Below are 17,615 nucleotides of genomic sequence, written 5' to 3'. Positions count from 1 at the left end.
GGAGATTGTGTGTGTGTGTGTGTGTGTGTGTGTCTTTCTTTCTACAACCGCATGACAACAATGTATTTTGCTCCTATCTCTTGGTGATAACAAGACAACTAAGACATTTTATATTTGGTTCGGCCTTCCTCATTTCATTGAAGTGTGTGTACTGCCAGCGTTAAAGAAGATGTTGTGTACACATCCTGTTGGCTTCTCAATTCTATTTTCTTCATATTAACAATCTTTTTCAGATACTCTACTGTAACGTGGCATAAAAGATATAATACTATCACAGAAGGTCATTTAACTTTGCACCCATCTTCTGGTCAAGGAGCCCAATTGAAACGAAGTTAGTCATTCACATGCCTTACAGACTGCTTCTTTCCCTTTTTCAATTCAAATTATTCCATTTTAACTATTCTTCCAATATTGTCTAGCATATTCTGCCATACCTGTCAGCCGGGAAAGAGCATCAACATGCTTCCATCATCAGTTTCATACAAGCGAGTGTACAGCTCTACTTTTACTCTATTTGGATTTTCTACAGAAGTTTTCCAGAATCCGAACTATATCCAAGTCAAAAATTCTCCACTTTTCCTAGTACACGCAATAAATATTTTTGCATTTAATGTAATCACAGCAATAATACTAGTAAGAAAAAGCACACTGAAGCTTCTCTCCGTTAGAATGTTCAATTTTTAACTGGTATTTCTTAAATGGACCTTTAGCATAAAAGGAGGTGTTATTTTTGCTGTCACAATGGTGAGAACTGTACTCTATTCAATGGAATGAAATGCTTCCTCAAAATAAATGAGCAGGAGACATAATGGAATTCTACATTCCTTGTTCTTTTCTGTTAACTGACGGCTGATGTGAATGTGATCCATCATCTGGTGTCCCTGCTGGAAGAGCCTGTTCTACACCCCTTTCTCCCTCCAGTGATTCTTACTTACAAAGACTTGTGTAAAGTAAGTCATTTATTTGCAACAGCAGGAAAACTGGCCAGCAATCTGGCTATGTAAGTAAGTAAGTAAGTCAGTCAGTAAGAAATAAAGTCAAATTAGCTCACATAAAAAAAAAGATGGAAAAAAATGAAATTATAGTGGCTGCAATATGCCTTACACTTGAAAAAATGGGTAAGTTTTTATATCAGAGAAGGATAAATCTTTGATTCCTGCCTCCGCTTCAGCAACTTTCCTATGTAGCTGCCAATTTTTCGCCCTAGCAGAATCATTAAAAACTGAAAATTACATATTTTAAACCACTTTAAAAGCAGAGGCTGAGAGACAGAGAAAGAGTAGAGAAAAGAAAAATCCATCTGGAAGGATATAATCAAAAACATGTTAGCAGAGTGATTATCATCTCTGGATAGTAAAATGGTAAATATTTTTCCTTTTATGCTAAGTAGGAAGAACAAAAAAGGCAGAAAGATACAAAAACAGTTTTTAGGTATTTGGAAAGGTAGCTATGCAGAAACAGAAGATTTGCATATTGTGCTGAGGCTAGGACAAAAACTAAAGCGTATACAGATGTCCACAATGTTCCAGCCATGCAGAACATTTTATACTTTATTCACGCACAGGAACATAACTTCATCCTTTAAAGCTTTTTTACCCTTCCCACAGATCTCTGAGATTGCTATTACCATCATTTTACTTAGAAAACCAAAGCTCAGAGAAATTTAAGTGCAAACAGCCAAGTTCTCACATCAAACTCAATAACTCACCAAGCCCAGGTTTTGCCACATCGTGGAGCAATTGAACTCCATTTTTTTCCTTCTGTAACAGAAGGTAGGCCCTGTTTATGTGAGCTATGTCTCCTTTAATATGTTAACTAACTACATCTATGAATTTTCTTCCAGAAAGTTGTATTACAGGTGGAAGGAAATGTCTAAAGCAGGAGACTCCATAAAGAAATCACAACCAAACAATCAAATATAAAAACCCCGCTTGGCAGAGGACAGTCTAGTAGGCCTTCTGTGTCTCCTTTTCTCTGGTTCTCTGGTACTTCAAGTGGCAAGACACAAGAAACACCATGTGGTGCCACAAAATGATGGCAAACCTAGCACTACGGTACCTAAATTAACTCCTGGAATATGGCTTTGAAGCCTCAACATATATTCTGTTGGAGCAACGACAGTGTCCATAGTGAGTAGAGAAGTCCATCAAATGGATTACCTGTGAGATATAACCTGGAGGCACATGAATGGGAGGAATGGATCCATTGGGTGACATCATGGGAACTTCAGCAGGTCCTAAAACAGATGAGTCAGATGTTAATAGCTGAAGAAACATACATTATTCAAAATAATTCATGTTTTCAATGTACTATCCAAACTGAAGATAATTAATCACTTTGACAATTTGCTCTTCAAAAGTTGGTATATATTGCCTTAAAGCTAAACCTGAAACCATGAATGAAAAGGAATTCTCCAGCTATACAACTCAAAGAAAGCAAACAAAAAACCCAAAACTATAAGTATCTTTATAAATATTTAATGATTCCCAAAACCTCAAGTTCCATAAACCAAGATTGCTCAGTTAGTAGTAGTGTAACAGAGTGGGGCAAAAAGTTTCTTTCTTTTTATTTGGCCTTTAAAAGAATGCATAATTAATATTTAAACAAATCAATTGTAAAATTATTTTTTATTCTGGTTTAGAAAGCTGCTATAGACTTTGCATTTATGATTTTCAGTTAGATTATTTTTAATAAATTACTGTAATATGCCATAATTTGAAATAGAAGAAATCCTTAAATTATTCCAAACCAACTGAATAAGGCAGGGGGAAAGAATACTTTTTTTTTTTTTTTTTTTTTTTGAGACAGAGTTTCACTCTTGTCAGCAAGGCTGGAGTATAATGGCGCAATCTCGGCTCACTGCAACCTCTGCCTCCCAGGTTCAAGCGATTATCCTGCCTCAGCCCCCCAAGTAGCTGGAATTACAGGTGCCCGCCACCACGCCCAGCTAATTTTTGTATTTTTAGTAGAGACGGGTTTCACTGTGTTGGCCAGGCTGGTCTTGAACTCCTGACCTCAAGACCCGCCTGCCTTGGCCTCCCAAAGTGCTGGGATTACAGCTGTGAGCCACCGTGCCAGGTCTAGATCATATTTTAAAATAAGGAACTATTAAAAATATGTATGCCAAATTTACATGGATTATTTCAAAGTAAAGCATTAAATTAACAAGAAATTTGTTTCAAAATAGGAAATTCAGTTTTCTGATCCACCATCTGGGATGGAACCACAACCAAAAGGCAGATTTTCATAAAAGTCCTTACAGGAAAAGCACCACTCTCAAGGTTGAACCCTTGGACACAACAGAAAATCCAAAGGCCAAGATCCAGAACAAAGAAGGAATTTCTCCTGATCAACAGAGACTGATCTTTGCCGGCAAGCAACTGAAAGATGAACATACTCTAACTACACATTCAAAAGGAGTCCGCTCTTCATCTTGTGTTGGGACTTCATAGAAGTAGTCATACCACTCCCAAGAAGAATAAACATAATAGAAAAAGATTAAGCTGGATGTCCTGAGATACAATAAGGTGGATGACAACAGCAAAATGAGTGGCCTTCATTAGCAGTGTCCTTCAGATGAATGTGATGCTGGAGTTTTTATGGCCAGCCACAAACAATTGACAGACATTATTGTGGCAAATATTGTCTGACTTACTGCTTCAACAAACCAGAAGACAAGGCTCAGCACTGTGGCTCACTTGAGCCCAGGAGTTTGAGACCAGCCTGGGCAACATAGCGAGATCCCATCTCTACAAAAAATAAAAAATTAGCTAGGCATGGTGGTGCGCGCCTGTGGTCCTAGCTACTTGGAAGGCTCAGGTGGGAGGATGGCTTGAGCCCAGGAGGTCGAGGCTGCAGTGAGTCCAGATCAAGCCACCACACTCCAGCCTGCGCACAGAGCAAGACCCTGTCTTCCCAAAAAAGTTTTTAAAAAAACAGAAGACAAGTAATTGTGTATGAGTTAATAAAAGACGTGAACAACAACAAATTAAATTCAATGAATGTTAATTACATGTCTAAGGCAAACAACAAATGGCAAGGTTAACAGTTACCCAAGACATAGTTTTGAGTTAATATTTAATTACAAAGAAACTGGCTGTTGTTACATCAAAATCAACTTCAGACACCTTTCAAAGATCCAACGATTAAACAAATGGCTTCCCTAGAAGTGCAAGAACCTCATGGCCACTGGTTTTCTATTTGGTGGCTGGCTCGCCTATTTAGCAGCCCACCTCCCAAATGTCAATAGAAAACTATGTGTTTCTAGTCTGAGATGCGACTTCCTGGCTCCAAGTGCCTTGCGTTGTTTATTTGCTTTATCCTAATGTATGTTGTGCTGTCGGCAATGAAAATTGCTCAGCTGGAACAAAAACCAAGAGAAATACAACACTTTATTTGGTAAAAGGCAGATCCTGCCATCCAGTGCTGCATTTAAACGTGCACACAATGCATCTTTCACTTCACAGTACAACCAGTGTTATGACCACTTCACAGGAGAGGACTCAGCAGGGGGAAAGGGACAGGGACACTGGTGAGCATATGAACAAGTCTGTGAAATAGGAAAAAAAACAGGAGCAGGGAAGAAAATTGGTATACTATTTATCTAACATTCCAAATGCCAACCGTTCAATCCAAATTCATGGATAATATACCAAATCACTGAACTATCTGATCATCTCTATAACTGTAAAAAGTAAACACAGCAGTCTCTCACATGCTAACACACTGGCAATAATTTAAAGCAAAAGAAGAGAATGGCATAAAAATCGATCATTGCATGACCCCATTTAATTCTTAAGTATAATTTAAACGAATACATCCACCAATCACTGAAGGCTTTGGTTTCCAAATCCATTTTTCTTGTCAGCTTCAGCATTTTTGACACAGCCAATGAGAGAGTTCTGTATTTACTTAATATTTGTATTTGAATTGACTCATTAAAAATAAATCATAAACAATGATGTCTGCCCCATCCTGAGCAGTATCTGTGAAATTCAAGGGCTGATGTACACAGCTCAATGGAGCAGATGTTAAGAGTGTGATCTGCCTGGTTTTATTCCCCAGCTCACTATTCACACTGGTTGCGTGACCTCGAACAATTCACTTAGCCTTTCTGAACCTTACTTCCTAATAGTCATAAGTGAGAATAACAATTCTTACTTCATATGGTCAGGTTTAAAGATTAAATTCATTACGCGCAAAAGCGCTTAGAGCAGTGCATGGCACAATAATCACTCATCAAAATGTTACTAGTTATCATTATTCTTTACAATGCTTTTTATAATTTTATAGATAGTTTTGGTTGCTTTTAAAATTTTTTTTTGTTACTATTACAAGTAGTAAAACTTTTTAATAGTCCACACCCGTGCAACATAAAATCAACAAGTATACACTTGGTACAACATTGACTTAGGGAACAATCCTTCCTCATTAGGTAAAAATAAAATGTTTCACAGTACAGAGTGTGAACAGAGGTGCTACCATCTCAATAAAGTATTGCTTTTTAATCACCAAAACGTATACCATGCAAATAGTCTCTTAACCCCAGGCATGACCCCTAAAACTGTTAAAGTCATTTGTGTAAAATGCTTTAAAGAATGTAGGACAAGCATGTGATTTACAGCTAGAAAAGGTTTTCTTCACAGTCTTGATTTCAAGAGTAGCCAAATGACTTTAACATGCTTGTTCCCCCTTTTGTCACTGTCATCAAAACTATTTCAAAGGACATTTAAAAATATGCACTAATAGTTTCCAAAACTCCACCTTGCCTTAGAACCCCAAGTTCCTCTCCTTTCTGAAATAAACCATTGCATCTATAGGCAATTTGGAGTTTAAAAGCTAGCAAAATAAAATCTCATTCACCATAGTGGTACGAAAAGAAGTTATTGTCTTCCTAAACATTTATTTCCCAATCTGTGAGTTTACTATCTCTGCTGAACTGTGTTTGAGAATGCCCAATATTATTGTAATCTTTCCCTAATCAAAACACTAATTTCTCTTCCTAAAGTTCCTAAAAGTCTGCTAGCAATTGTTAATGAATTGATTTTTCATTTACTTAAACGTTGAACCAGAAAGGTTGGAGAGCCGCTTTATTATTCAATCAATGGTAATTAATGCAATGATTGTATGACAGTATTCACACATCAAAGAGGCAAAAGGAAAGACCAGCAACATTGTATTCTTAGGACCACACAAGCTCTTGGAGAGCTCCTGAGCCTCCACCAAGGCTGCAAGATCATTCTGCCTCATCCTCTGTTTCTTCCCTGCTACCAGGGATCCCCAAGAGCAGGGGCGCCCAATCCCCAGGCCACGGACCACTATTGGTTTGTGGCCGGTTAGGAAATGGGCTGCACAGCAGGAGATGAACAGTGGGCAAGCGAGCATTACTGCCTGAGCTCTGCCTCCTGTCAGATCGGCAGCGGCATTAGATTCCTAATCAGCAGCGAACCCTATCGTGAAGAGGGATCTAGGCTGTGTGCTCCTTATGAGAATCTAACTAATGCCTGATGATCTGAGGTGGAACAGTTTCATTCTGAAACAGCCCCCCTCACCCCCAATCCATGGAAAAATTGTCTTCCACAAAACCGGTCCCTGGTGCCAAAAAGGTTGGGAACTGCTGACCTAGAGCTCACACATCTCAGATGCTATCTTCACAACATTCACCCATTCTGGGAGCAGACAGAACTAGACTGATGAGGTGAATTACAAATAAAGTTTGGAAGTCTGAAAGTGGTGGAAACTGGGAATCCAGGGTATAAATCATCATTTAAACAAGTCTTAGAAAAAGATCAGCTATAAACTAATCAATTATACTATAATTTCAGGCACTTTTAAATGGTATTTTTATCATCTGAGTATTCATGTGCTTGTCTATAATCTGGTAATGAATTCATAGAATTATTGTGCTTGTCTATAAACTGGTACTTGTGTGTCTAAACGGCTATTTTTCAACAATAGCCCTTAGCTGCAGTAGATCACATTTTTTCCTAATTGATTTAAATATCATCTTGCTCAAAAAGGATGTAAAGGAGTTGACATCACAACATAGCAAGATAAAACTAATGAGAAAATAAGGCAAAGATGAAATAATGATGTGATAAAATCCAATATACCCTATAAAAGTGACCCTTCAGTCTTTTTAAATAGCTGAGGAACAGAAATTCTGCTGGCAGAAGTAGCCATAAGGCCACAGCTAGTAGGTAAACAGATAATAATGGTGAAAGTAATTATCAGAACAAATGGTCTAAATACAAGTACATTTAAGCTGTTCGCAATGGGTCTAAGACTGCATACAAAATGTGAGGTCTTCTGATGAATCTCATAAATGTCTAATGATGAATCTGTAATCATTCATGGTGACTCAAGACTCTTACACAAGCTAAGAGATAATGTAGGCACTTTGGTTAGCCTTGACATTCTTTTTTTTTTTTTTAATTATTCAACACTGATTAATCCCACAAGGGAACTAAAAGGAAGACAAAGAAAATAAAGCGCAGATGCTAACTTTAAAGAAATTCGAACTCTGCTGCAGTGGTTCTTCAACTGCAGTGTGCATCCACATCATCTAGAGCATTTCTTAAAATACAAGTTGCTAGGCCCCACTTCGCACAGTGTCAGAATCAGAAAGTTTAGAGGCAACCCCCAAGAATGAGTATTTCTAACAAGGTCCCAGGTGGTATGGATGCTGCTGTCTAGGGACCATGCTTTGATAAGCTCTGACTTCATGAGACAGAAGACTATAAGAACCAGACTTTCCACCAACAACAGGAACTAGACAAGGATGTCCACTTTCATCACTGAGATTCAACATTGTACTGGAAGTTCTAGCCAGAACAATTAGGCAAGAAAAAGAAAGGCATCCAAATTGGAAGAAGTAAAACTTATCTACTCACATATGACATATCCCAACATATAGAAAATCTCAAAGATCCCACAAAAAAAATTACTAGAGCTAGCACACTAATTCAGTAAAGCTGCAAGGTATAATATCTGCACAAAAAAGCCAATTGTGTTTCTACACACCAGGAATGAACAATCAGAAAATTAAGAAAACAATTCCAATCATAACAGCATCCAAAAGAATAAAATACCTGGGGATAAATTTAGTCAATGGAGTGAATGGTTTGTATACTGAAACTACAAAACATTGCTAAATAGTAGCATGAAAAAGAAGATTTATTATTTTTTTTTTAATAGAGCCAGAGTCTCACTATATTGCCCAGGCTGATCTCAAACTCCCGGGGCTCAAGTGATATTCCTCAGCCTCCAAAGTACTGGGATTACAGGCATGAGCCACCACACCCAGCCATGGAAGATTTATTATTAAGCTAGCAATAATACTCAAAGTGATCTAGAGTCAATGTAATCCTATCAAAATTCCAGGGACTCCAAATAGACAAAAAGAATGAACTTGGACCCCTATCTCATATCATATACAAAAATCAACTCAAAATGGATCATAGACCTACTCATAGAAGCTTAAAAAAAAAAAACTCTTAGAAGAAAACAGAAGTAAATCTTCATGACACTGCATTTGGCAACAGATCTATAGACACCAAAAGTACAAGCAACAAAAGATAGATAAAATGAACTTCATCAAAATTAGAAACTTTTGTGCATCAAAAGACATAACTAGGAAAATGAAAACACATCCTATAGAATGGGAAAAATATTTACAAATCATATTTGATAAGGGACTTGTATCCAGAATATATGAAGAACTCTCACAACTCAACAAAAAGACAAACAACCCTACTTAAAAATGGCTAAAGGAATTGAATAGACATTTCTCCAAAGATAATATGTAAATAGCCAACACACAAACACATGCACACACATAAGAAGATGCTCAACATCATGAGTCATGAGGAAAATACAAATCAAAACCATGATGAGATACCACTTCACACACACTAGGATGGCTATTAAAACACACACACACACACACACAGAAAATAACAAGTGTTGGCAAAGTTGTGGAGAAATTGGAAACTTGTACACTGCTGGTAGGAAGTAAAACAGAAACTGTGGAAAAGTGTACCACTTCCTCAAAAAGTTAAACGTAAAATTACCTTATGACCCACCGATTCCACTTTTAGTTGTATTAGGTTGGTGCAAAAGTAACTGTGTTTTTTGCCATTGAAAGTAATATATCCAAGAGAACTGCAAACACATAAACAAACACATCTACAGGCATGTTCACAGCAGCCTGTACATGTGTTCATGTTCACAATACTCAAAAGACAGAAAGAGCTGAAATGTCCATCAGGAGAAGGATGGATAAAATGTGTACAAACCATAGAATACTACTCCACCATAAAAAGGAATGAAGCACTAATACAAGCTACAATGCTGATAAAGCTTGAAAGCATTAGGATCAGACCCAAAAGATCACCCATATTGTGTGATTCCACTTACATGAAATATTCAGAACAAATAAATCTACAGAAACAGAACTCAGATTGGTGGTTGCCAAAGGCTGAGGCAGGAGGGTGGGTGGAAGGTTTGCAGGACTGAGGAGCATCCGCTCAATGGGTACAGCTTTTTGGGGTGATGAAAAACGTTTTGGAAACAGAGGTAGTGGTTGCATAACATTGTGAATAGGTGTATTTACTTAATGAGTTAATTTTCTGTTTTATGCATTTCACCTTAACAAAAAAAGAATTGAAAAATTATGCAAATAACCAAAGAAAGATAAGGTAGTAAAACTGGGGTTACTAACAAGCTACAAAACAGCAACTGCATATAAATCTCTGAGAGCACATTTTCATTCCACATACATTCATATTTGTAAGGACACTATTTCTAGACACTGTGCTATGCAAAGGCCAAGAGGTGCATTGTCTATCCACAAGCAACTGCATGGGGATACAGACATATAAACAAATAAACACAAGGAGGCATTTCAGGCACTGTCTAAATTTTACAAGATTTAAAAAGATTATTATCTTGTGGAAACGTTAGTAATTGCAGAACTGAGGAGGTCAAAGGCCCTTAGGATATAGTAGAAGTCTCACAGCTTTGCAAATAAACAGACTGAAGCCCAGAAGCAAGCTGACCAGCCCAGGAAAGAGCAGGCAAGAGATGGAACAACAGGGACAAGAACTCTGTTCTTGTTTTTCTAATTTCACTTTCCTTTGAAAGCAAGATCTCTTGTTCCTTAAACTGCTGCTGGCAAACTCGTCTTCTTTCAAGGTGTTATTTTCACACAGAAGCTAGGTACTGATGGCACTTCCTCTGGCTCAGGTAAAATGATGGAAGGCATACTGGTCTCTCCAACCTGTGACTACTTCTTCCCAAAGGCATCCAGCCAGAGAGGAAACAGGGCAGGAAGGTGCTAAAGAGGCTTGAGTTTGCACCTGGACTCCATCACTTTCTAGCATGACCTTGGGGCAAATTACTTAAAACTCTCTGATCAACACTTTACTGGCCTACCAAAATGGATGACAGCTGCTAATTTCAAAGGTTGTTGCAGGACTGGAAGATGTAATGCATATAAAGTACCTAGCACTGTGCCTCGATGAATAATATCTTAACAACTTTCACACTGCCCCAGTAGAAGAAAAATACCATGTGAACAAAGAGGTTAACACGGTGTTATCATTCACCACAGAGGCCAAATGAGTTACACAGTTTCTTAGATGAGCAAGTGAGTTTTTTTACTCTTCACATTCTTTCTCCTAAAGTATCTTTCCATCTTATAGCTTGGCAAGAATATCCTCCTCTTGAAAATGTAGTATCTTCACGATAACCTAATTATGGTTATTAAAAAATAAGAAAATAAAAAGAACAAGGTAAGGGTGGCTGCTTTGTCATAGTTGTCTACTCCCCCCAACCCTAGTCCTCTGTGTCTCCCAAAATTACCTGTCCTGCTTCCCCAATTTCTAGGAAATCTTGGAAAGTTAGGTGTGCCAGCTTTCGGGATGTCCTCAGACAGCTCTAAATCAAAGGACCAGCCCTTTTTTTTTCTTTTTTTTTTTTCCTGAAAGTCGATCTTCTCCGTTTCTCTGGCATTGGCTTTATTTCAAGAATTTCTAGTCTGGCCCAGTCATTGTCTTTAAAAGGAGCAAGTGACCAAAAGAACAAATTGCTCAATGACTAAATTTTCCTGCTAAAATCTTAGCATATATCACTACCAAGAACCAAAACTGAGTTGCTGATAGAATTGTTAAATAAGGGTAGCCACCATCTTCTCACTTGGCCATTTCAAATCACAAGGCCAGCGTTAGTGAACAATTCTGTCTTGCCAATTTGAAATTCAAGTCTTTTCTTTCAAACATTCCTCTTTGAACTTGTTTTGTTACTTAGCTGTTTTAAGGGCATCAGGAACAGAAAGACTGGGGTTTAATTCTCACATAAGACAAGCTTCTTAAATCCCAATTTTCCTCAATTTCATTGAAGTTGAGGTATCTACCCAATTAGCTACTTTATCAAGTTGTTTTTAGGCTTAAATGGTTTAAAAAAAAAAAAACCCTATACACTTACTGTGTAAATACATACTGCTATACTTTTGTTAGCTTATGTTTTATTAAATTCAATCAACATTCATTGTGCAAGATGATGTAAGGAATTGAAAGTCACACAGAAGATTTTATAACACACACATAAACAACAAACTACTGCCTAAAGCAGCAGCAATTGTTTCATTAGAGGCAAGGAACTCTGGAGCTGGACAATAACAATTATCCTTAGAGTGGGTGGGGGAAGAATATTCAAAATTCAGTGACTAGCAATGAATGGTACAGAAAGTTGGTGAATCCATTCACAGCAGGCATGATGACCTAACATGGTTTCAAAAAGAACTTGATTTAAATTCAGGGCTACAGAAATGCAAGCTTTAAGACTGTCAAAGACATCAGGTACCAGGAGACAGGCTTGTAATATAACCTTCAACTCCAGTTTTTAGAACCCTTGGTTGTTGCTTTGTTCAGTTCAACAAACTTTTGTTGAACCCAATGTAACTGCCAGACCTTGTGCAGGATGCCAAGGACACAATGACATTGAAGAGAACAAGCATTTCTGTTCTTAATTATGGAGAGAATGGCATGCGGAATGAGTAATGCACAGGTGCACAGAACCATGTGGGGGAAGGGGAGACCCAGCTTTTGGCCTGAGGTTTCTGTGTATCTCAGCATGGAGTCAGGCATATAGCCCAGACAACTCAAGCAGCATGAGCATTTGGTGAAAGTCTGATCTAGCAACAGAAATAACTGAAGAGTTAGGTAGAAGACCTCTGAGAAAAGGTCCAAGAAATTATCTTTGGAAAAACAAAAAACAGTGGGTTCCATACATCCAGACCGATGGTGAAGCTGAATCTCCCAGGGTCTCAGGACTCTGCTCTTCAAGTTAAACTTTATCACCTTGCCCCAATTTGAAACATAATTTACTTAGGCTACAAATAAACAACATTCAGGATTACCTTATCATTTAAACTTATTTATTTATTTTGAGACAGGGTCTCGCTCTGCCACCCAGGCTGCAGTGCAATGGCATGATCACACCTCAATGCAGCCTCAACCTCCTGGGGTCAAGCGATCCTCTCACCACAGCCTGAGTAGCTGAGTAGCTGGGACTACAGGCAAGCCACTACATGTGCAGCTGGTTTTTGTATTTTTTTGTAGAGATGTGGTCTCACAATGTTGCTCAGGCTGGCCTTGAACTCCTGGCCTCAAGCGATCCTCCCACCTCAGCCTCCCAAAAGGCAGAGATTACAAGTGTGAGTTACTGTGCCCAGCCAGTTAAACTTATTTAAAAGAATACTAAGATCCCATCTTTCTTTGTTTTGATCTTTAATGTCAGGTTTGGAATGGCAGGTAATCCAAAGATAGGCTTATTTATACTTAAACCAGGACCCCGTAAACATTAAAGCCCTAAAGAATTATACAAATACAACTCAATAATACTGAGAAAAGGCTTCTGATATTTAACAAGTAAAGTCCCTGCAAATATCAACAGCAAAATTAAAACAAAGGCATCACCAGAGCATCGAGTGCTTCATTTCAAAACCTTTAAAAGCAAACCATCCCAGCATTTTCTCTTTGGCACATGAAGGGCATCCGAGACGCCCTCGGACTTTCTCACACAGCGTAAAGAGGATCTATTAGCATTTCAGCTAATAACAAACTCAAGACGGAGCTCCCAGGAGAGGTGAATAGAAACAGGTGAGCATGACTCCTAGTGGTATCCTCTAGACAAACTTGTTGAGGGTAAAAAATTACCCCCTATTCTGTTTATCAGAACAAGGCTATTTAAATTTTAAATGCCCCGAGGTAAAATGCAGACTAAGATGTTAAAGTTTACTCATTTTGTAGAGAAAAGAATCAGAAAGATTGCTCATTAAAAGTCGATGCAAGCAGAGCAACTAAGGGAGGTCTCAGCAGGAACAGGGCAGAGTTTATTTGCTGCACTGGCCCTGAGTCCAGGCTGGACTGCAGTGGCACAATCTCGGCTCTCTGCAACCTCTGCCTCCTGGGTTTAAGTAATTCTCCTGCCTCAGCCTCCCGAGTAGCTGGGATTACAGGTGTCTGCCACCATGCCAAGCTAATTTTTGTATTTTTAGTAGAGACAGGGTTTCACCATGTTGGTCAGGCTGGTCTCGAACTCTTGACCTCAGGTGATCCACTCACCTCGGCCTTCCAAAGTGTTGGGATAACAGGCGTGAGCCACCACGCTCAGCCTCCGAGTCTTTTAACAGGGTTGCCTGTCATTCTCTCACCAGCTTTCTCTGCTCTTAGGAAGAGTTATAAAAGGGAACAGAGATGAATAAAACCTTGTCTACTCTTCCTCCATGTACCCCCACTTCCATCCCATTTGCCTGGCCACAAGGCCCTCTTCTCCCAGTGGGGACAGAGAAGTGAGCAAAAGACAGGACAGCAAACAAGTGTTTTTACAACAAGTCCATGAAGAACGCATGGGCAAATACACATTTCCTATTTTATTTGTGTTCCACTTTACAATTCCTAGGTCATGCTCTAGCAGGGCAAGTTTGCAAATAGTGCTGAAATTATTAACCAGACAACAAAATGTCATTGTACTCCTCACAAGCTCTGTTTTACATTATTCATCTGTTACAAATGAAAGAACATGAAAAACATCACCAACCTGAAAGCTGTATGACAAGTAATAATCATGTATTGCTTTACCAACATATCATTACTCAATATATTTCAGGGATTTCAATTATTGTTGCTTTAGTGAGGCTTACAAAGCAAACCACAGAGGATCCCTTTTAACTACTCTCAGGGTTGGCTCTTCCATTGCCCCTGCAAGAGTGCTTGCCATAAAGCAAAGTCTTTGACAACATTGTAAGGGCATTTTATTGACAACATCCTAATGTGGTTTACTAGCTTAGTTCTTTTAACTCATGCACTTAAAATCCAAAGGCAAGAGAGAAATGTCCAGGATGTATGGACTAGAACTACTAAGGAAAATCAAAAGTGATTATGGAAATGGAAAAAAAATGAACCAAATATTCCATAAACACAGAGTCGTAGTTTATCTACCTGATGCCACTTTCTTGCCAATCTAGAAGGCTGCTCAATGGAAAAAAAAAATGAACCAAATATTCCATAAAACACAGAGTCATAGCTTATCTACCTGATGCCACTTTCTTGCCAATCTAGAAGGCTGCTCACTCACTCATCATCACTCCAGTGTCAGGCTGGAAGGGACCAGCAATCTTCAAAAATTAACTTAACTTTACAAAAGTGTCTTGATTGTTAATAAAAATCCTCTAAGTTGTCCGGCAGCTGGGACCTAATAACGGGCTGTAAGATGATTAGTTTGATGTATATAGTTCCAGTCTCTGCCTTACCTAAACCACACAGAAGGGGCCCGGAAAGTAAATGAGAGTTCTTACAGACCAGCCTGTTGCTTTTACTCTTTTGTTTGTAAGTGAAAAACAAAGGGCAGGCTAAGGGCTGAGGGTAAACAACAACTACAAATAGGTTAGGCTCTCTTACCTCTGAAGTGTTTGGCGTCTGATCAAGGGCAGTCAGTAAACACCCCCAAGCAATTGTGGGAAAGTTGGTCACCTAGACTGCTATTTTCTCAGCCATAAAAATGAACTGACAAAGTTATTGTTTGAGAGGCACCAGACTGCTTTATGGCTGCACCATAGATGCTTCTAATTTTGGCACATTGCCTCCACAGAAACAAGCAATTTTTACTAAACAAGCTACAATTTCACTTTCAAAAACCAACCCTTCATCTACCACTAAGGGGGCCTGAGACAAATCAAAATGGAGGGTCTACATTTGGGGTAACAGGCTACCAGAAAGGTCTCCTAACTGATTCACTGCTGTTTATCCTGAGCTGAAAAAGCAACAAGAACAGATACATTTTAAAGTTAGCTCCTCAAAACAACTACTAAGCCTTTGGGGTTTGCTAATCTGGAAAGGCTAAAAAAACGAGGCCGTATTAGGATAGGTAAGAATGGGGAGAAGGCAAAATTACCAGGTAATCACTAAAAACAAGACTACATCAAAATGGGGAGTTTTGCATATAGTACTATCAATGGTTAAGCAAGAGTATGAGCACAAATAAATGATATGCATGATATATAAATATGAGCAACTCATAAATCCCTTCAAGGCAAAACTTTAGGATTATACTCCTCCCTTTTCCAGACATCCCTACTCAGACAAAACTGTGAATACTGAGAAGATAGGAGTTTCTTCATCACCTTATCTCTATCACTGCCTTTGAGAAACCACTGTGGTTTATGACTTGTCTTCCCCACGACTTTAACTGTAAAAGAATCCCCATGTTCCCATGTGCGTATGCTCACATGGCCTGAGGTCCAATGAGACGCACCTTCGGCCTCATACTTGTCTAGGGATCACATTCACTTTTAGATAAGTAAAACACTGTCAAAGTATTTGAGTAAAAATTTTCTGGCCACAGATCTGAGGTCAGGTCTGTTAGGCTGTCTGCACAGAAATGTTACTAAAATCAAGTGGAGAACAGATAAGGAGAAAGAAGGATCTGGGGCAGAAAGCTGATCCTCTCTTTGAAAAAGAACGGAGGAACCAGACAGATACCTAACATGGAAGAAAAAGAAAAAGGAAGGAAATAATTTCATGGATTGGTGTGTAAACTACAAACAAGGCAGAAAAGCCACAACCAGAAAATACATGTACCCAATTAATCTCAACTGAATTGTTTTCCAACTGTCCTCGTGATACATTAAGAGATCTGTGACCATAGCATATGCATGATATTCAAAACGGTAACTGATACAAATCATCACAGGAATCCAGAGGCTGGTCACTGGTCCATTTCAGCTTTCCAATAGTATTTTTTAAAGTTCTTCTCTTCAGTCCATCCCCATCAAAACCAAATGGCTCAGTGGAGATATGGGATTCAGTCTGTATGGCCCTGGGCAAGTTACTTAATTGTTCATGATACAAAGTAAAAGAGAAGAAACCTGATAATTTCTGTGCTTCCTTCCAGAGTAATATGCTGGGTGGTAGTGGTGGTACTGGTGTCACGTAGGTCTGTGCTTGCAGATTCTAGAAAACAGGTGTTAGTTGACAATTTCTAAATTCTTCCTGCTATCATCCTCAAATGTGTTACGTCAAAATTTCTAGGCCTTTTTGAAAATGTAGATTTCCAGGCCTTCAGAGTCTGCTTTTCCCCACAAGCAGCCCAACTTCCTCAGGCCATCCCTGATCACTGGTTTTGATGCAGATGTGCTATGGACCAGTTCAGAAGAATGACTTGGAAAGAACGCGGTAAAAAATAAATAGAAGGTAGAAAAAAACAGGCTCATTCAAGATCCTTGAAGCACATCTCATTTGTAGTTACCTTGAGTCCAATTAGCTAAGTTTTAATTTCATCACAATGTTTAAAAGTAAAGAGGGAAAAAGAGTCATTAACAGAGTTCCATAAACTTTATCCTATTAATGGATATTTAATTGAATATGCTTCAGCTGGCAAAGATGACTATAATTTGGCTAAAAATAGTCCCCCAGCTTTAGTCATAATAAAGCAACCACTGTTTTACTTCCATGGCAACAACAAAATGATCAGAGGATTTTATATAATATAGGATAATAAGCACTCTATGAAGAATCAGTCTATGCAATTATTGCTGTTTATTTATATGATTAATGGTCCCTGGTGATCGTTTAATATGAAATAGTATACCTCTAAGAATAAGGAAGTAGGTAGAACAGTTGATAAAACATTTATAAACATCTTTAATTGACAGCTAAGATCAAAGAATTGGAATTCTCTTGGGGATCTTAACAGTCATCCAGACCAATTCCCCATTTAATGCTTGAAGTTTTGAACAAAATTTCTAACAAGCAGCAGAATACTTCAATGTAGAGTTTACTATCTCAAAATGCAGAGAAATTCCATTTTTTAATAATCCTAATTGGTAAAGGGTTTCCCCTTTTTCAAAGGCAGAAATCTGAATTCTGTTCTTAAGAGCCATACAAACAAAATGTAACCTCAATTCCATAATACAAGATTTAGATACAAACTTAGGCAGTTGAATCCCATCAGCCCTCCTCTTCTACAGGCAAAAATCATCTGGGCTTTCTTTATCTTCTCCTTCCAACCATTCCCCTTGGGAATGACATGCCTTCCAACCATTCCCCTTGGGTCCT

General features: G+C 38.5%; 1 protein-coding gene across 8 annotated transcripts in view; it reads right to left on the bottom strand.

Annotated features, from left to right (window-relative positions):
• Positions 1–17,615, bottom strand: part of FNDC3B (fibronectin type III domain containing 3B) — a 361,054-nt gene that overhangs the window by 171,363 nt on the left and 172,076 nt on the right. For all 8 annotated transcript variants that reach the window (XM_031009318.3, XM_063704357.1, XM_055381469.2 and 5 more), the window contains one exon: positions 2,160–2,236. In XM_031009318.3, the coding sequence (XP_030865178.1) occupies positions 2,160–2,236 (77 nt within the window). The remainder of the gene's footprint in view (positions 1–2,159; positions 2,237–17,615) is intronic.

The sequence above is a fragment of the Gorilla gorilla genome, chromosome 2 (genome assembly GCF_029281585.2).
Source record: "Gorilla gorilla gorilla isolate KB3781 chromosome 2, NHGRI_mGorGor1-v2.1_pri, whole genome shotgun sequence".
NCBI lineage: Eukaryota > Metazoa > Chordata > Mammalia > Primates > Hominidae > Gorilla > Gorilla gorilla.
This window is presented reverse-complemented; position numbering and strand designations above follow the sequence as displayed.